The 21514-nt window shown below is 37.7% G+C and overlaps 1 protein-coding gene across 1 annotated transcript in view; it reads left to right on the plus strand.

Moving 5' to 3' along the window:
* The window catches only part of LOC139136888 (DNA ligase 3-like), a 41082-nt gene that overhangs the window by 8961 nt on the left and 10607 nt on the right, over positions 1 to 21514 (plus strand). The window contains 10 exon segments of the mRNA XM_070704732.1: positions 5394 to 5551; positions 6694 to 6862; positions 7563 to 7787; positions 8143 to 8205; positions 8848 to 8927; positions 9332 to 9419; positions 10249 to 10326; positions 11497 to 11620; positions 16632 to 16643; positions 16646 to 16848. Of these exon segments, the coding sequence (XP_070560833.1) occupies positions 5394 to 5551; positions 6694 to 6862; positions 7563 to 7787; positions 8143 to 8205; positions 8848 to 8927; positions 9332 to 9419; positions 10249 to 10326; positions 11497 to 11620; positions 16632 to 16643; positions 16646 to 16848 (1200 nt within the window).

Genomic DNA, 21514 nt, shown 5'->3' on the forward strand with positions numbered 1-21514 from the left:
AGTCACTTTTATTGGCCTAATCTCAGGCAGGATGTAGCACATTTCTGTAAAACTTGTCACACGTGTCAAATGGTAGGAAAGCCAAATCAGACCATTCCAAAGGCCCCTTTACAGCCAATTCCTGCATTTCAAGAACCATTCAGTAGGATACTAATAGACTGTGTTGGGCCCTACCAAAAACAAGATCAGGAAATGAGTACATGTTGACAATAATGTGTACATCAACTCGGTTCCCAGAAGCCATACCACTGAGAAATATAAAGACAAAGACTATAGTGAGAGCTTTAGTCAAATTTTCACTTTATTTGGCCTCCCTAAATGTGTCCAGTCCGATCAAGGCTCCAACTTTATGTCTGGTATTTTTCAACAAGTAATGGATCAGCTAGGCATTAAACAGTACAGGTCATCCGCCTATCATCCAGAAAGTCAGGGTGCTCTTGAGCGATTTCATCAAACTTTGAAAAACATGATTAGGACCTACTGTTTTGACACAGAGAAGCAGTGGGATGAAGGAATTCATTTCCTGCTCTTTGCTGTTAGAGAGTCAATTCAAGAGTCTCTTGGTTTTAGCCCATTTGAGCTTGTATTTGGACATACAGTCCGTGGCCCACTTAAGCTCGTTAAAGAGAAATTCCTATCAGACGATGATGATTGTCTGAATATTTTGCAATATGTGTCAGATTTTTGTACGAAACTCTCTAAAGCATGTGAATTAGCCAGAGAAAATCTTGAGTCATCTCAGCAGTCAATGAAAACCAAATATGATAAAAGCACCTCAAAACGGAAGTTTGAACCAGGTCAAAAGGTTCTTGTTCTACTTCCAATTCCTGGCAAACCACTCCATGCTCGTTACTTTGGGCCATATCTAATTGATAAGAAATTGAGTGATTTAAATTACATCATAATAACACCTGACAGGCGAAAACAAAAACAGCTATGTCACATAAATATGCTTAAGCCATATTTTGATAGGGATAATCCTACTATAACTCAGCCTGTCAGTGCAGTCAGTTCAAACCATTATGAAGATAGTGATACTGAAACTGACTTGAGTGAAAATACTCTAAACTCAAAGCTGGGCTCGGTCAAGCTTCAGAACTCAGAAATCCTGGAGAAGCTGGAGTCTACAAAGTTGGCACACCTCCAGCCAGAACAACAACAACAGGTGAAAGAACTGCTCCATGAATATAAACACCTGTTTCAAGATGTTCCAACGAGGACAAACGTCATCTATCACGACGTTGATGTTGGGGACAGTAAGCCTGTAAAACAACATCCATACAGACTGAATCCAACAAAAGCAAAATATCTCCAGGAAGAAGTCAAATACCTGCTGGACAATGACTTTATTGAACCCAGTAAAAGTAACTGGAGTTCGCCGTGCATACTTGTTCCCAAATCAGACCACAGTTATCGTATGTGCACGGACTTTAGGAAGGTCAACACTTTAACAAAGACAGACACTTTCCCAATCCCGAGGATTGATGACTGCATCGACCGAGTGGGAAAAGCCAAGTATGTGACAAAATTTGACCTACTGAAGGGATTTGGCAAGTCCCTTTGACGGATCGTGCTCGTGAAATATCCGCCTTTGTTACACCAGACGGATTGTTCCAGTACAAGGTGATGCCATTCGGAATGAAGAACTCTCCGGCAACGTTCCAAAGGATGATCAACGACGTCATATCCGGGCTAGACGGGTGTGCAGCTTACGTTGACGACGTCATCCTGTATAGTGACACCTGGGAGGAACACATCAAGCTCATGCGGAAGTTCTTTGAGAGACTGAGTAAAGCCATGTTGACTGTCAACCTTGCCAAATCTGAGTTTGGTTGGGCGAGGGTGACTTACCTCGGACATACTGTAGGACAGGGTGAGGTAAAACCTGTTGATGCCAAAATCAGTGCCATTTCAAGTTTTCCCATACCAAACTGCAAACGACAATGATGCGCTTTCTCGGTATGGCTGGTTACTACAGAAAATTCTGTCCAAACTTCTCCACAATTACTGAGCCTTTGACTAACTTACTTAAAAAGAAAGTAAAGTTTGTTTGGTCAGAGCAATGCCAACAGGCATTTGATACACTTAAAGCCATACTGCAAAGTGCTCCAGTGTTGTCTGCACCAGATTTCACTTTGCCATTCAAATTAGCTGTAGATGCTAGTGATACGGCTGCTGGTGCTGTTTTATTGCAAGAGGATAGTCATGGTATAGATCATCCTGTTTGCTATTTTCACGCAAATTTAACAAATCTCAGAGAAACTACTCTACATTGAAAAAGAGTGTTTATCTTTGATATTAGCTTTACAGCATTTTGAAGTTTATGTTACTTCTTCAAATCAGCCAATAGTGGTTCATATTGATCACAACCCTCTTGTTTTTCTGCAGAAATTCAAAGGCAAAAATCAGAGATTGCTAAGATGGAGTTTAATGTTACAGGAGTTTAATCTTGACATTAGACATATCAAAGGCAGAGACAATTTAATTGCAGACTGTCTCTCTCGTATTTAGAGTTATTGTTGTTCACTTTCAAGAAATTTATTGTTGTTCACTTTCAAGAAACTTTACTTAAGAGTAAAACAAAATTTGAGTACTTAAATCCTTTTCAAGATTACATTTGTAAAAGAAAGATTTTTCTTGAAAAATTTTCTTTTTTTGAAGAGGGGGTGTGTTATGTAGGTCATTCCCCCCACACACTCATCATGACCTGAGTTCAATTAGTCTAGAACATTCTCAAGGTCACTGCCCTTGATGACCTCACAACCTTGAATTCAATTAGTCATGTTTGGAATGTTCTGGAAAGTTGATTAGTGTGTAAGGGAGATAATTTTAGAACAGTAATTAGCATGTCAATAAAAGTTCTAGATTGTTCTTATATGCCTTTATAAAAGGGACGTGCACAGCTTCCAGTCAGACTTTTGGGATCGTGTCTCTTGTGTGTTACTAAACTCCAGCAGTAGTCATTCTCAAGACCTTTCAAGACCTTCACTGCCAACGCTGGATTTATACTGTGGACTTTGTGCAGCTTCAAGCCTGCAAGCCAAAGGACTGTTCATTCATCCGACTGACTGTTACAACTCTGAGACTGGAGCTTTGCCGTCCCAGCTGAGATAAGTAGTCTGTACACTTTTAAACTTGTACTCTGTCCCTAACTTAGCAATTAGTTTTGTTTTCGTAATAAATTTTGTTTAAAGTGAAACTGCTGAGTTCACCCTTTTGTTCGTTTTCTCTGCACGTAACAGTTTGATGTCGTCCATTTCCGTAAACGACAAAAAGTCAAAAACTGCTGAACAGACTGCGTTGATATTTGATACCGATACATAGACTGGTTCCAAGGTTCCAATTCCGAAAAATGGAGCCAAACGGAGCGGCGGTTAGATAGTTTTGGGAAATTTGTAACCCCCCTTTTTAACTAATTGATTTTAGGGGTCTTTCATATATGTAGTTTTGGAATGTACACCAATCCTGCATTGTGGACTGTTTTATGAGTTGTGGAACAGAAATGAGGTTTTGATGAATGTTAGAAATATGCAGGATGACTGATTCGAAGTATAAGAGATTTCTATGCTCTTTTGGGCATCAAAAGCATTAAAAAAAAAACATATTTCATAGTTTAGATTCTCACTTTTGAGATGACCCTAGGCATTTGTTAAGTAAACATCCTTGAGTCAATATACAGACTTTGACATTCCAGAGATTAAGTATCCACAACCTCACATGTTACAGTCTTTCACTACAATGGTATGGCCCAAACCCATTGTTATCAATGGAGAGTGTGGACCTGTCTACAGGAAATTGGGGTGAACAGGTTAGACAATGACGTTACAAGTTGTAGGTTAGTTATCAAGGTAGCACCAGCATAGAGTCCTGAGCATCTGTCCATGTGTTCTCACAGCAAATTACAGGGAAAAAAATTATTTGAGAAGTTTCTCTCCTTTAAATAGAAGTATATTACAATTAAAGCTGTCATGGATGGATTGCTCTCAAATGATCTGAAACACAGTTATTGCCCATTAGCAACAAATCTACAGCAAGATTTATGTAAAGTTCATGAACTTACACAAGGTATTAGACAAAAGATGACCATGACTTTGCTACTTTTCAACATTTATTTCAATCAGATTTCCCCAGCTTAGTGTATAATTTTGTAATCTTAATTACTGTCAACTTAGCTTTACTAACTTATTCTAACCTCATTATTCTTACACTAGTGTTATACCTTATAAACACAAAATTTCAAGAGATGCATATATGATTGTCACTTAACAAACAATTTACAAATATGTCTTCTGCTATTTCTCCATATACATATACATGTCTCTTTTCTCATAAAAATGAGCTTAAAATCGGAATGTGAAAAATAGTCTTTCAGCTATATGTTGCTCATTGACTTCGTGGTCTGTCTAATTCACAGTGAGTGTGGTTGTTGATAAATGCCGATAATACTAGGCGGTCATTATGTCCAAGCGCCATTGGCGGTATTTTTACATAATGACCATAGGTCATTTTCACATCTGGAAGTTGTGATATAGGGTTAGCTTCAACCGGTGTCAGACAGACTCAGTGTCCATTTTCCGTAAACGAAAAAGTCAAAAACCGCTGAACAGACTGCATTGATATTTGGTACAGATATTCAGACTGGTTCCAAGGTTCCGATTCCGAAAAATGGAGCCAAACGGAGCAGGGGTTAGATAGTTTTGGGAAATTTCTAACCCCCCTTTAACTAATTGATTTTAGGGGTCTTTCATATATGTAGTTTTGGAATGTACACCAATTCTGCATTATGGACTATTTAATGAGTTGTGGAACAGAAATGAGGTTTTGATGAATGTTAGAAATATGCAGGATGGCTGATTCAAAGTATCAGAGATTTCATGCGCTTTTGGTAATAAAATTGATAAAAAACAACGTATTTAATATTTAGATTTCTCACATTTGTTATGACCCTTAACATTACAGACTTGATGACATAAGTAGCTGCTGGACCTGTTACTGGCGCATTGATTTAAAGACAAAGATCGTTTTATTTTGTGATAAGGACGTGTGATTTCGTAAAACATAGTCTATTAGCCTGGAAATGTGATTTTTTGCGAATATTGCTTACCCCACTGACAAACAGTGTGGTTTGAAAATGGCTGGAATTCGCTACTTCGGGACTTTGTTTTGTGTGTGCATTTACTGACAAACTCCAAACCCGCAGCACCTACCCATTCAGTATTTCATGTACAGGTGTACCCAGAGATAGAGCAGTTTCACAATGTGCCAGTTGTGATCAAGTGCCATTGGCGCTATTTTTACATGAGGTCAGGTCAAATGTCACATCACTGTATGCTGCACCAACAAGTATTTGTTATACTGTATACCGTATGTTACTTTGTTTCCTGTTTTGGCAGGTGAATGCCTTTCTGGAGAGGATGGCCACCATGACCAAGGAGGATGAACAGCAGAGAGAGCTGAGGAAGATTGCCCTGAAATGCACAGCAAACGATTTGAAGACCATCATCCGGTTGTTAAAGCATGACTTGAGAATCAACGCAGGGGCCAAACACATGTGAGTTGTACTATCAGCAATGGGCAGATCGTCCATGTAGCCGACACGAACACGAAGTGTGTGTTACCGGCTATCAAAAACTATGAAAAATAGTAAAGAATGAGCTACAAAATCACTATCAGTTTTAAGTTGCAGGTAGAATAAGTCTGTGCTTTGTAAAAAATACTAAAAAAATAGTAGAAAGTGAAGAACCAGCTGAAAGTTAGTTGAGGAGACCTTGACCGCATATCATTTGCATCTCATTGTCGGCTACATGGACTGTGTGCCCAGCAGTGGTGTGGATACAAGTGTGCATACATAGTTTCTTTTAATATTCGGAAATGGATCATTTTCTCAAACTTTTGATGGATTTCTATGGAATTTAATGATGGAAACTCAAATGTGTAATTGAAAAATGATTTGCAGTGTAGGTTAAAATTCTCTTTAACGTGCATGAGAGAACACTGTTTTACTTTGTATCTTTGAGGATTTGTCGTGTCTCACTCATATCAGCCTTCTTCTTCACAAAGCCCATTTTGTAGTAGTCTGGATGCGCCTCAACAACATCTGTAAAGTCAATGGTCACATGAGTGTTTGCTTGATTAAATACAGTCTGGTTAATTTTTGTGACAAAATAATTGGCTGCCATGAGCTAACTCTGGTACCAGTAGCTGTACTCATTATGCTCACATGGACAGAACCAGTAAATCTTTTGAAGGACCAGTAATTAGTAATTTCACTAGTCCAATAGAATAAGGAGCTTTTCAACCCTGTGTTGAACCCTGCTATATGTGATAAAAATTTTAAATAGGTACACTGTGGAGCTTTTTTAGACAGTTCTCTCAAAGCAGTTTCGCAATTGGAAACCAATATTATTTATTTTAAATTCACATACACACTGTCAGTGTTAAAAAAATTACATAGTAATCTGTATCAGATCTGTTCACCAGCAAATGTTCAATGAGAAACATCACTCTGATATTATCTTCTTATGGTAGATTTTCTTATGGGAAAATATGGTAGTTTATCTGCATACTGAAATGTAAGTCAAAAGTTTTGTCTTAGCAAGAAAAGATGTCAATGCCATTAATGCCAGTGAGTTGCCAACTTTCTTGCAGTCCAGTATCATGATCACGCGTTGGTTTGTTATCCTTTCCCGGCAGATTGGAAGCGCTTGATCCAAATGCGTACGAGGCATTCCAGGCATCAAGGAACTTGAAGGATGTCGTTGATAGGGTACTTGAAAACAGGGAAAGTGATAATGGAAAGCCTGGAATGAAGAAGAAGCTGAGTGTTAGAGCATCACTGATGACACCAGTGTTGCCAATGTTGGTAAGAAAGAAAGCAAATATATTATACTCTCTAGAGGGCGCTAGAGTCAAAATGAGCCGGAACACTGTTTATGCTTGCTTGTTGAAAGGTTTGGCTGTCTTCATAAACTGATTATCAATTTGTTACTTGTCTAGTAGGTGAATGTTAAACCATTCTCTTTATTTCATTAAATTTCAAACCAGTCCCAATGTCACTTTTTAGTGATACTGATTAAGATGGATATATAGAAATGGGTGATAGAATTCAAGGTTCATATTTTGTAGCTTTATTAAGAACATGTTTTGGACTTGAAAGCAAATGTTGCTTCTCTGTTTGTAGGAAGTTTATGTAAAAAGATGATGGCATGTAAATATTGGAGGACTAAATTCCTGGGAGTTCAAAGTTGTCGTGAACCTTTTTGTTGTTGTCACGTGAATACTTGGTGGAATTACTGTGAATTTGATCAGACCATGCTTCACATGTAATTTATTTGAAAGCAAATAAAATAAGGATCAAATTGGAGAAACTAGTTTGTCTGTATGAACTTGAAGTGATATATAACAACCTATTCAGTTCAAGTTAAGGTGACAACACATTTGTCAGGAAAAAAGTATGAACAATATTTGAAAGATAGAACAAAATCCCATGTAACCTTTTGAAGCGACAGTGGAGTTTTTCAGTAGAAATCGATGTTATTCATTTTGTCAAACTTTTTCTCCAGGCAGAGGCATGTAAATCAGTTGAGCAGGCCATGAAAAAATGTCCCAATGGGATGTACGCAGAGATCAAGTACGATGGTGAAAGAGTTCAAGTTCACAAGCAAGGTGATAAATTTGAGTACTACAGCAGAAGTCTGAAGCCAGTCCTTCCTCACAAAGTCGCCCATTTTAAAGATTTCCTGCCAAAAGCTTGTCCTCATGGAAACAGTCTCATTTTAGACAGTGAGGTAAGTTTTTTGTCAAGTGTTCAAGTTAAAAGGTCATGTAACAATAGAAGAACTATTACACAATTAAGCATTGCTTCTGTTTCTTGTAACTAAAATTATATATTACTGGTATGGGTAGTTACCCATTACGAGTATAGATATAGTATAGATACAGTATAGATATAGTATAGATACAGTATAGAAAGATTTCTTCAAATTGTACAATGACTGCAAATATGACTCCTACAGTTAAAGTCTTCAAGTTATGCTTGTTTGTTTGTTTGTTTGTTTGTTTGTTCTGTGTTTAAAAAAGAATTGCCAAAATGCTCATCTGTTCTTCGTCATTTGATATCACTGACATCTTTCACTCTGACAGGTTTTGTTAGTCGACAACAAGACAGGAACTCCACTGCCATTCGGTTCACTTGGAATCCACAAGGTAAAGTCAACATCAAATTGAGAAGTTACTTGCGCCTTGAGTATTTCTCTTGTGAAGCTCTTGTTATGCCAAGTTGCCCTATGAGACTGACATTGACCCCTTCACTACCATGGTTTAGCCCAAACCCATTGTTAACAATGATGATTGTGGTACCGGTACATGCAGGTCTTAAGTGAGCATTTGCAATATGAACGTGTCTGCCTGTGGTCACTGAGGGCGCTGTTTTGATTTGCATCACTCTGGTATTGTGCTATGTACAGTTGTATTTTTTCATACTACGGTACCAACTATACACCTATTTTAAAAGTTGTGGCAAGAATATTAAATCGCTTTTTGATATCATGGTAGGGCGTGATCTGAACACCCCTATGTAAATCTTGCTTGCAGTCTATTTCAAGCAAGACAATGTTTGCTGCACTTGTTTGCTCAGCCAGGGCTCCGTAGCTGTTCCATTGTTGGGTACATTGAGGTTATATTGATGACAAAGTGATGATGGGCTTTGAAACTGTCATTAGTTCATTCCATCATTAAAGACTTCAGAAAAGAAAGTGAGATCCAGTAAATCTTCCATCACTGTATTTGATTCATATCAAAAAGGGTCATAAATAGTTAAATCCCCAATGTAAATGCATCTCATTGCAGAAAACAGCCTTCAAAGATGCCAGTGTGTGTTTGTTTGTGTTTGATTGCCTCCACTTCAATGGGGAAAATCTGATGGACAAGTGAGTATCACAGCAGGACACCGACAACCTTTCCAAGAAGTGATATTTGGCACTGTTACTTCTGATAAAGTACATGTAGTCTGAAGCAGCACACGGAACAGAAATTATGAAATTATAAATAACATCACAGTATATACCGTAACATTTTATACTGGACTTGAACTTACAACATGCAGTTCCACCGAATGTAGCAAATATTTTGACACAAAAATTACACAAGTATGGCCTTTCTGTGCAGTATTCTATGGAGATGACTTCTTTTCATCAAACAAAAGTATTTTCACTATGTCTGTTGTATGCAAAATTAAAAAAAGAATTATTCAACAAGGTTGTGTTCCACTGATTAGAGAACTTTACTGAATTATGGTAGGTGCAAATTATTTTTGTTATCATCATCTGCGCAGACCAATTACCCAACGGAAGAAGATACTGAGAGAAAACCTGACTGAAATTCCAAACAAAATAATGTTTACAGAGGCTGAACTGATTACGGTGAGTAATGTCAAAGTTTGGATTGAAGTCAAAGAGCTTGTAGGAGAGACCATTTGATAGCGGAAGAGCTTTAAGCCCAGAAGTACTCACCTTGTTAGCAAACTTTTGATAGTTCTCAATGTCTACATTGTGAAAAGGTGTACAATCGTTCTCCAATAATTCTGATGAACACATATCTTATGATTCATAGAGTCAGTGTTTTGTCCAATAACATGTGATAAGGATCACAGCTACTCAAACTGCCTGTACCATCCACATCTCAGTCAAATAAGAGGGACAAAGCCATTGTCTGCGGGCATTACATTGTCACTGCATATTGCTGTACCTCTGTGGCTGATTTCTATGAACTTTGTTGCATATGAAAAGTTGGTTGTGTTGGCCAGGAACCTTGAAATACCATGCTTAAAGAGCGTTTTACAAATTTTCTCTCAAGTGAAAATACTACCAGAACACGTCAAGAAAGTGGTAGCACAGAGTCTTGCATTGACCATAATCACAGTTCCCGTGAAGGGACCGTGCCATAACTATGTGCAAGCAACTGCTTCAGCAAAATTCAAACAAACTTCAGTTTTCACCACAGCAAGGTTCGATTCACTTCTCATGTCACACATTGCCAATGTGGGAATCACTGACAAGGTACTTCATGGTGTAGAAATAACTCTGCAAACAATTTCCATGTCGGTACAATACAATGTACTGTGACTTCTCAGCTCTAAATTGTCGTATTTTCTCCCAAATCATTTTCAGTTTTATTCATTATACATAGAAGTGAAAAACATCAAAAGGCTAATGCACAATGTACTTCTTTGTTTTTTTTTTTTTTTTGCAGAAACCCGATGATCTGAAAGGTTTAATCATGAGAACTATCAGAGAGGGATTGGAAGGACTTGTTTTGAAAGACTTAAAGGTCAGATTTTTACATCGGTGTAAACATACATGACTGTGTATTGAAGACAATTCATGCATGATTTAGTCTTCTTTTGGATTATCATTGATTTGCTATTTTTTAGCTCATATTGGTTTTGTATATAAATACCAAAAAGAGCTTATATGATGAGTCGGTGGCGTCTGTATGTCTGTATATTTGTAGGTATGTATGTGCGGATGTATGTCCGTCACACACAAAGGCTCCCATACCGCCAGAGCTACCATCTCAGTATTTGGTGTACAGGTAGATGCAGGGGTTGAGATGTGAATTTGTTCAAATGAACATGTCAGTGTCAAAAATGTGTAAATGAGGTAAAAAAAGGGAAATCCTACAAATGTGCAGGAGTGATGACATGCCAGTAAGAAATAGGCAAACTCCACTGATCTTGAGTCATTTCCTGTCATTGTTTATGAACTGTTACATATTAACAGACCTGCTCAAACCATAGACAGTAGATGGGGGAAGACCGTCTATACTAAACTAAGAGGGGCTTGTTTCTGCTATGCATGTTGCTAAAGTTGACCTCCAGTACCTAAAGTTTCAGACCTTAATTACTTTTGTCATTCTTGTTTTTCTGGTTTAAATATTTCTTGTTGTTTTTCTGGTTGTACTGTGCAGAAATCATTGTCATAACATCAACGTAGAATTTTCCTGCACTGAACAGATAGAAACAACATTTATTGTTGATCATTGGTAACCCATACTGGTATATACCAATTCTGATCAAATTTGAGCGACACCGTAGAATTGTGCTATTTTTTAGTTCATGTCATCATTTTCAGTGTTGAGATGGAAGCTGGAAAAAGATTGGTGGTGGGGAGGGGGTAGTGTTGAGGTACAAGTATCAAAACATGATTTGTTAAGTTTTAATCCCTTAGAGCACAACTTTAATTACCATTTCACAACTTATTTTTTGTAAATATTGAAAACATTTTCTGTATAAACTCTGGAGATGATTGGGCCATTTTAGAAAGTATTTCTGTAATGTGGCACCATCTTTTGTGCTTGTAATATTTTCTGTCTTTTGTGTCATCTATCGAACTTTGTGGTCATCTTTTTCAGTCATAACTCGATCAGTAATTCTTCAGATATTAACATTAAAAAACCAAAAGACAACAGAATCAATCTCATCTCATTTGGCATTTACAGAGTGTCTATGAGCCAGGAAAGAGACACTGGTTAAAAGTGAAGAAAGATTACTTAGCTGAGGGTGCCATGGCTGACACTGCAGACCTTGTGGTTCTTGGGGCATACTATGGTACAGGAAATAAAGGTATGTGTATGTCTCCCTCTAGTGGTGAGGGTATACCCACAGATGAAATTTGTGTAGTTAGTGAAGATTCTCAGTGTTCAATGGATGGGCAATAGACACATGGAATGTACTTTTACTGTGAAATTGCATTTGAAATGAATTTTGGTGTCTATTTCCAATAGAGGGCCACGGCCTATTGCAGAGAACAATACAAAGTAGAAACAGAAGTGATAGTCTGTAACACAAAATAGATACAATGAATTAACAATAGAGATGGTCTATGACACAATGTAAAAACAATGTAAAAGTAAACCATAGTGTATGACACAAAAAAGATCCAGTGTAAAAACAGAAGTGATGGTCTATGACAAAAAAGATAAAATATAGAAAGAAGAAGTGTATTCTGTGACACAAAGTAGCTACAATGTATTAACAAAAGAGATAGTCTGTGACACAAAATATATACAATGTAGGAACAGAAAAGATGGTCTATGACACAAAATATTCTGTGACACAAAGTAGCTACAATGTATTAACAAAAGAGGTAGTCTGTGACACAAAATATATACAATGTAGGAACAGAAAAGATGGTCTATGACACAAAATGGATACAACATAGAAACAGGAGTTATAGTCTGACACAAAGCAGCAACTTGTATCAACAAAAGAGATAGTCTGTGACACAAATAGATTAAAATGCAGAAACAGAACTCATGGTGAGGCACAAAATACATACAAAGAAAGAGATGCCGAAGTATAATAAAAAAATTTAGTGGGAGAATTAGTTAAAAGAGGCATTTAATGAAAACATTAAACCCTAAAAAGGGACTATATACTCTTGAGACGGGAGACCATTTGCCTTATGTTGGGTAAATGGTAACCTGCCCTTGGCCACATTGTCTCCTCTTGGGCCTCAGATGTACATGCAGGATACAGCAACGCAAATGACCACATATCTGTACTTAGCACAATGTCCACCTGCAAACTTTTGTGTATCTGTAAAGTAATGTTTCTGGATCAACGGATTGAGCCCAATTCTTTACCCTTTGATCAACATGGTTTAGCCCAAACCCATTGTTATCAGTGGTATCAAGTGTGGAACTGTTGACAGGGAACTTTGGTGAACAGGGAAAGTTGTTCCGAACTACATGTATGTGGGGAGGGATTTTTTGGATGTTGTTTTTGTTTGTGGATTTCTTAGCAACTGCAGTCAGTGCATGTTAATTTATAAAGAAAATATTTACTTTGTTTATGTGATGATACAGTACAGCTAATTGTAATTTGATAAGAAATTTGAAAAAATCACTGTCCATGAAGCCCCTGAGAAAGCCCTTTTATGTGTGTACAGCATTGAGGTGTGTCTAATGAAGGGGAAGTTTTGCAAAACAACCTAATGATCAAGATCTTCCCACTAATGATGTCAAAAATAAAGTAAACAAGATGCTTTGGCTTCTCACAGTGCACACAAACATGAGCAGAGATTTCATATCAGGAATTCAAAATTGTATAAAACTTTATTATGTATGTGGGTGTTTTTTGTGATTTAAGTTTTTTATTTTAACCAGAATAAAAAAGGACGTGATGAAGTTCAGCAAATCATTGTGTTCCCAATACTTTGTTGTATAACTTACTTGCAGTATTGCTGTAGAATATGGTATACTCTTTTATGTTTTCATTCAATTCTACCTAAAATCACTTTAAAGTAGGCATTTTTTCATCTAGCCCAATAATTTTTTATGCGTAAGGTACCATCAAATATCCATGTTTCCCCCCCCCCCCACATGATCATGTCAGTTGCAATATCAGAGAATATTATGTTTCATGTGCAATATATCTGTTCACTCTGATTTTGACAACTTTTTTATACAAATAACAACAAAGTGGTCATAAGAATGCTATGATAAGAAGAGCATTTAAATCTATGCTGCCTATGTATTTTTCATGTATTTTTAAAAAAAGTTTTTTATTTATTCGCGTATGTATTTTTAATCACCTATTGTGAGAAAGGTCCATGTGCACTTATTGCCATCGCGATAATTGTTGGTACACCCAAGCCCCAATATATTTAGGGGAACCGCTGGGAATCTCCCTATATCGCAAATTAATTAGCCAACAGTATTGCTAGTGCATCAGATCATCTTGCAGTTTGTTTATCGAAAACACTGCGGGGTGCGTATGCGGTGTCCCCTAGACAAAACACTATAGCAGAGGCCGTTCATTTAGCGTGAACGATGGTACAATATAGGATGAACTTTTACAAGTAAAGTTACATTGCTTTTGCCAGTTTTTGTTGAATTGCTGTGGTAAATTCATTGCCTAGGGAACATGTTGAAGCAACCAAATTCGACAGACTTTCCCTGAAGAAAAAGTGCAGGAGAGAAAACGGTAGGTACTGTCATGAAGGTATAAATGCTATCGTTTGACTTCGTTTCGTTGTACAGGCGTTGTCATCATAAATGCCGTCATTACCACTGTCTCACAAAAACTGTAATTTGCGTCCGGCATTGAGGTGAAATCCGTATTTTTTAACTGTTATTTTTATAAAGTGATCGGTTTGCGTCGAGGTTTACAATGTGCGTAGTTTTTCTATATGATGTACAACATGAACCTTTTCACGTTTTACACCCATCGCGCGATATGTCATCTTACCTCAAGCATATACGGTACTTCGACAATTTTCCATCAAACGGACGGCTTCCTTGAGTGAAATTCAAAGTCTCTAAATTTATAATCTCGTTTCGAAGAAACCGATTTGCGGACCGCTTTAAAAGTAGATGCGTATATTCTTAGAGTGACAGTGAGAATAGACAGTTGAGTAAATAACCCGTATTTTATCGGCCGTGCACCGATGTAGTTTCTAAAAAGTTACTACTTGTAAAACTTCCAGGCTTCGAGGTTCTGTTATCCGACATGTCGTAGCGAAATTCTGTGAGAACTACAAGTAATACAGACAAGGTTTGGGTTTCTGACGGTTTCCGTGTATGAGCTGATTATCAAGTTGAAATTACTGTGTGGATAGTCGTTGCTGCTGGTCCGCGGCGTGGCGGGGATTTGTCACGTACAAACATTCTTCAACTGTCAGCCATAACCTCTACAATTTTCATCGACGGCTTTCATGGTTTTGACTGTTTTTAAGAAGACCTTTTTTACTCGGATATATTTCTGACAACCTCGTAATAGAGGCAAAGTCGCTGTCGTCTCGTACACCCTGTACGAGTCTCGGCCTTGACGTGATGACACAAGCAGACATACTTCACTGTTCAGTCACATGTACATGTATTTGGGTGCGTCATACGGATAATATCATTATTCATAGGGGTATCAGACTAAAGTGGGCACATAGTAGAGTTTTCTCAAGAAATGTAAAACGGAAAAGGACAGTCATATCATCAATTTCAAAAAATGCTGAAATGCCATAGTTTTTAATCGTTAATCGATGGCAAAGTTTGTATTTTGACCTCAACGTATCCAATCGAGAAAGTAAACTTGGCATGACCCAAAGTTTGAAACTGTGTTGTCTTGTCTCCCGCGGCCTGGCATGGCCCGGAGGGAGTGACGTTTCGTACTTCGAATTCTGAGAGCTATCAAATCGTCACGATCAACGGACACGAAATTACTATTTTCAAATTGCCATCACTGAAAAAATACAGAGAAATGAGAAAACACGGTGAGAAAAAAGGCATTTCATCGATGCTGTTTATAACCTTCCTTTCGCTTCTAATATGCCCAGTGCAAAACGGGTACCTTTTCAAACCACTTGTGACTAAGAACCCAACTCATTCCAACTGGCCCGATACAAGTGGCCCGAATTCAATTTGTTGGGAAGGCAACGATAGCTTTTCCTGCAAACGTAGACAGAACTGCAGTGTGCACTGAAAGCAATAGTTGGCGACATCTTTTCGAAACTCTGAAAATATAGCTAAAGAAGGAGCCATCTCTCAGGCATTACGGCAGAGGCAAACCTTAGCTTCACACCGACTATGGGGACAGAGCATTTTCAAGCGAAACGGAAATGTCAAGGAAAGGCGATGACTTATTTTCTAAGGTTGAAGAAAATGCTTAAAATTTGGCTGTGTTAGTCAATCAATCGAAATATTTTGTTCCTATAAAATCAAACTGTCGCGATTCTACCCTCTACTAGACTAAATCGACAACGGAGGGTGCATAGGTATGCGGTAGAACGTGTAAATCTCAAACAACGGGCGAATTGGTTTCGGGCGAGTTGATTCTGGGCTGTTCAAGTTGGAGAAAGTGCGAGTTAATTGTCATCCGTGCAAAACGGTCAAGAAAACTTCAGGAAAATAGGAAATCAATGAAATTTACTGCAGACATGGTGATACACATAGGCAAAAGCAATTTAACTTCATAGAAAGTCAATGCTTTACTTCAGTAATTTATCGGTCATGCAAAATGATTGCTGCGAATCCGTAGCCTCTGCCACTCGGGTAGCTTGGTCATTGGTACACTCCCAGCAGAACACGTCAAGGAGTGGCAGGGCTCGTTTTCGCAGCAAGCAAAATGAACGGCCTCTGCTTTATGAGACACCCAGCAGTGTTTTGATAAACAGACTGAAAGATGATCTGCCAAACTTCATGCACATAGCGATAGTGCTGCCAGCTAATCTCTTTGCGATGTAGGTATATTCCCAGCGGTTTCCCTAAGTATATTGGGGCTTGGGTGTACCAACAATTATCGCGATGGCAGTAATCAATTAGGCAACCGGAAAATTGTTAGTTTTAACATGATTTATCGAAAAGAGTAAACCCATTATTGAGATGTCATCCAACATTCGGAGTGAGAGTAAATTTCATCCCAATGCTGTTAGTGTATACACTGAGTAGTCGTAACTGGGCCAGTGTTTGTTCACTTTGTATGATTCAAAGTGTAAACATTCATGCAATTTGATTAACCTCTCTCCCCATTCCCCAGTGTGGAGATCCAAAGTTGCCATGCAAAACTCTTGGATTGTTCCATATCATGGTGGTGAAACGGTTGAAAAGACATTGACACTTGTCGCTCTCACACCTTACAGGAGGCATCATGTCGATTTTTTGATGGGAGTTCACAATCCTGACACCGGCAAGTGGTGCACCGTCACCAAATGCAGCAGTGGACACGACGACAAGACACTCGATCAGATTAACAAGTCACTTGCAGTGACAAAGATCAGCAAGGACTTTGGCAAAGTTCCTGGCTGGCTGAAAATCAACAAATCTCTGGTGCCGGACTTTGTGGTCAAAGACCCAAAAGTAAGTGCCATTCTGAGTTCCTTTACATCTTACTTGACCTTGCATTGCTTGATGAGAGTTCCCCTTGACACATGAAAATTTTACACATCTCTTGTACCAATATAGGGCTGACACATAACAAATTTCCAGAAATCGACACAAAGAATTCAGATATGTTTTCAGTTAGACAGCACACTGATGCTGGTAAGATTTAAAGTACTGGCCCAATGCAAAACTGTAGTCAAATATGATTATAAGGCACGTGATTGTTAGTCCCCACGGACACCATCGGGTGGACTTGTAGGTTTGGTCATGTCCGTGTGTGCGTGCGTGCGTCCGTGTGTGCGTGCGTGTGTCCGTGCGTCCGTCCATTCACACAGATATCTCAGAGATGCCTGGAGCGATTTCATTCAAACTTGGTACAAGGATTACTTCATATGTCATTCATATACACGTCGATTTGTTTTGTGTTACGATTTTTTTCATGTACAGAGCCATAACTCAGACATGTTTCAACCGATTTTATTTAAAAAGTTGGTACAAGGACATTAACCTATCTCATACACATGCACATCAATTTGTTTCATGATATGATCCAATATGGCTGCCGTTCGGCCAATTTGTTACAATTTTTTCATGTCCTTAGCCAAAACTCAGGCATGTCTTGACCGATTTTATTCAAACTTGGTACAAGGACATTGACCTATGTCATACATATGCACATTGATTTGTTTTGTGATACAATCCAATATGGCCACCGTGTGGCCATTTTGTTCCGATTTTTTAGCTACTAGAGACTATAGTCTATAGAAGCTATTGGGATGGGTATCGTCCGGCGTCCGTCGTCAGTCTGTATGTATGTATGTATGTATGTATGTATGTATGTATGTATGTATGTATGTATGTATGTATGTATGTATGTATGTATGTATCTGTCCGTTTGTGAGGCGTCCGTCCACTCAAATATCTTGGGAACCGCAGTACTTACTGATTTGATATTTGTTGTGTAGATGAAAAATATGATTTTGAGAAACTGTTTTTTTTTAATTTTTTGATATTGTTGAAAATAGGCAAATTAATGCCAAAAAAGGTGTTTTTGGTAAAAAATCTTCTTCTTCATAACCGCTGGTCAGACAGCTTTGTTATTGGTATACACGTCCCTAGGGGTAACCCAACTTAGATTTGTTCAAATTGTGATGAAATATGCAAATGTGTATTTTAAGGAATTTTTTGTCATTTTTGGTCAAAATTTGACTTACATTGTTTGTAATTCTTGTACTGTATAATCCCTATCAATTCACCCAGAAAAAATAATTAATATGATTTTAAATAATTGAATTAATTAGGAAATCATCAAAGCCAAAATAATTTTAGTGTTTAATTATAAGAAAGTTCAACTTTTTTTGACAGTTCATAGTGAAATGCTTACCATCTTGGAGGATTAAAACATGTAAAGGCAACTTTCCTGAATCCCAACTTTGACATATTCTGAACCGTCATTTATTGTGCGCCCTGTATGTTATCTAAAAGAAATTGCTCAAAATAGTCACTAGAGATAGAGATAGAGATAGAGAAAGTTCTAATTTCCATTTATGGTTGACTTGGTAAGGATAAAATGAAATTACTTTTTGAGGAAAAAAATAGAGTGGTCAATTAAAGAGTGGTCACAGTGATAGGGTTTTTTATGGTAAAGCTGGGCTGTAAGATTCCTCATGTGCTATTTATAGCAATTATGCAATCTGTGTAAACAGTGCAATGAAAGTTACATGATTCCTTATAATGCTTTTGATGACCTTGAACTTCTTAAGTTTCAAACATTTGTCTCTTCAGTGTGCTTTCTCTGAGTATGTACAGTGTCAGCTTATTCAACAGAACTCACTTACAATGTTAATCAAAGATATCCACCTTCTTCATCAATACATGTGTCACAAAAGGATACTCTCTACATAACACAGCAGAGCCTCTGTCAACTGTTGAGTTGCTTGTTCTTTCAAAACCGCTGGTCAGACAGCTTTAATATTTGGTTTACAAGTCCCTAGGATGACCAAAGTGAGATAATTTCATACAGTCAGGAAATACTTAATTTGTATCCATGTCTATAGTAGCTTCAGGGACTTTGGCCCTATGTTTAATGTATGGAGCCATAACTCAGACATGTTTCAACCGATTTTATTCAAAGTTGGTACAAGGACATTGACCTATGTCATACATATGCATGTCAATGTGTTTCACGATATGATCCAATATTGCAGCATGGCGGCCATTTTGTTACCATTTTTTCATGTCCTAGCCATAACTCAGACATGTATCAAGTGAATTTATTCAAAGTTGGTACAAGGACATTGACTTATGTTATACATATGTACGTCTATTTGTTTCACGATATTATCAAATATGGCCACATGGTGGCCATTTTGTTATGTTTTTTTTCATGTCGAGAGCCATAACTCTTGCAACTCTCAACTGATTTTATTCAAAGTTGGTCCATGGACATTGACTTATGTCATACATATGCATGTCGATTTTTTAGACAGTAAGATCGAATACGGCTGCGTGGCGGCGATTTTGTTGTGATTTTCTCATGTACAGAGTCATAATTCAGACATATTTCCACCAGTATCATTCAAAGTTGGTACAAGGACATTGACCCATTTCATACATGCTTGTCAATTTGTTTCACGTCATGTAGCAGTATCATGTCAAGTATTGAAGTTGCGTAATTAGGCTGATATGTCGAGAAATACTGCATCAAATTTCATGAAACTTTGTACAGCTGTTAAGCTCACATTGCTTTTACAGTGAAAAAGACATTTATCAGTGTCACTTTAATTAATTTGTTGTTACATATGTAATGACCTTTCCTAATTAGAGTGATATATCCACAAATACTGTGTCAAATTTGATGAAACTTGATACAGATGTTGATCTCATAGTCTTGTAAATAGTGCATCAAACTTTATGGAATATGGTACCGGTGATAATCTGTTAGTGTTAGGATAGTATGCAAAAATGTTTGGCAACATCCTGTCGATTAATTCCTAATTGACTCATTTAATGACCTTTTGTAATTAGGATGACGGCCTACATTGGTTTTATATTTTCACCACCATGGAACTTATTCTTGGCCATTGAGTGCCATCTGTATCAAAGTATTTTTATCACAGACCTAATTAATGAAGACGACTCTATCCTCTTTGAGGACTTGTAATCAAAGTACCCATTAACAAGTGGGGACTGTGTCATCAACGATGACTTGTTTTTACTAACTTTTACAGGAACATTCAGAAATTTTTGAGACTACAGTAGTTTTGTAACTATAAAATATGGTAAATATGTTCCCGTGACAAATTTGTACCAGATATGGTAAATTTTTTCAAAATGAAGCTGAATGGCGTAAAGCTAATTTTGGCGCAGTTTTGGTGACTACATATCTTAAAAATAAAAAATATGTGCAAGATGCCCACTTCTGGAATGCATGAATAATCCAATCTGTTGGTATAAAGAAATGATTAATAAATAAAATTAATTTTGTGATGAATATCAACAGAAAAATCAAATTTAGCAGGTTAGCTGTTTCACTTTGGCAGCCGTATTGGTTAGTGATTGTCACTAATAGCAACAGCCAACGTTCAGGTCAAGGTTTAGCACAAACTTCTGTGCAGATAGGAAGCTTGTATCGCTTAGTCTGTGGCTACAGATGGTGGGTTAAATCAACTATGTTGTATTACATCATTGACAGTAATCACTGTAGAATAGTAAGGGCGAGGGGACATGGCATGCGTATGTGTATATTTTGAGAGCGTCTTTGTTTTACATAAATGATGATTCGCGCACCCGATTTTCAGATTGTTAGACACCTGAACACTGTTTGGGCATCTGGCAATCATATAACCAAAAGTCCGAGTATCTGAAAATCTGTCCCCAAGGCACTTTCTACTTTTTGTTCAAGTACTGCTAGGAAGTTGTCGAAATATGATACTCAATCTTCACTGACTGACCAATTAATTTCAATTTGCAAAGTGATCTGTACTTGAACTTCCAACAGGAAACATGATATTAGGTATATGACATATAACTTGAGATGCGTACGTCACCCATAACCCATCAAGCCATATCATTTGGAATTTCTGTGTGACGCAGAGCCATGGTGGGGCTTGCTAAGTTTCTTTGATATGAAAGGCTGGTTTTCGATGGTATTTGTGATTCTAGTCAACAGTTACCCAAAGACTGGCTCAGATTTGACTGTATTTCAAAATCAAAAGCAGTGGATTTCTTTTGTTTTTAATCAACACCAGTCACAAGTCACAAAACAGTTGTGTACGTGTTCTCAGGCCAAAAGGCTATGCTACTGTCTAGATGAGAAAAGGACACTGTGAGCCAAATTGGGAAAACAGTTAGGATGCATCTCTTGTTTGGAAACAAGTGACAAAATATTCAGTTCCATGAAGATAGACCTCCTGCGTGTATGGTACAGATTGCCTTTAATTGCCGGTGCACTATTTAATACACAATTTTGCCTTAGGTATAGGCGCAATCAGAATTGTTCTACTATTTTCTAAACTGGTTTCACTTTCCACATCCCATCATCCGTTGAATCCTGTTTTGTGCAGTCAACTTCCTCCTATTACTTATAATGAGACAACTAGAACAACACCTGAGGGACAGGAAACCAGATATTTGTGACTGA

This window comes from Ptychodera flava, chromosome 7, assembly GCF_041260155.1.
Source record: "Ptychodera flava strain L36383 chromosome 7, AS_Pfla_20210202, whole genome shotgun sequence".
In the NCBI taxonomy this organism is placed as follows: domain Eukaryota; kingdom Metazoa; phylum Hemichordata; class Enteropneusta; family Ptychoderidae; genus Ptychodera; species Ptychodera flava.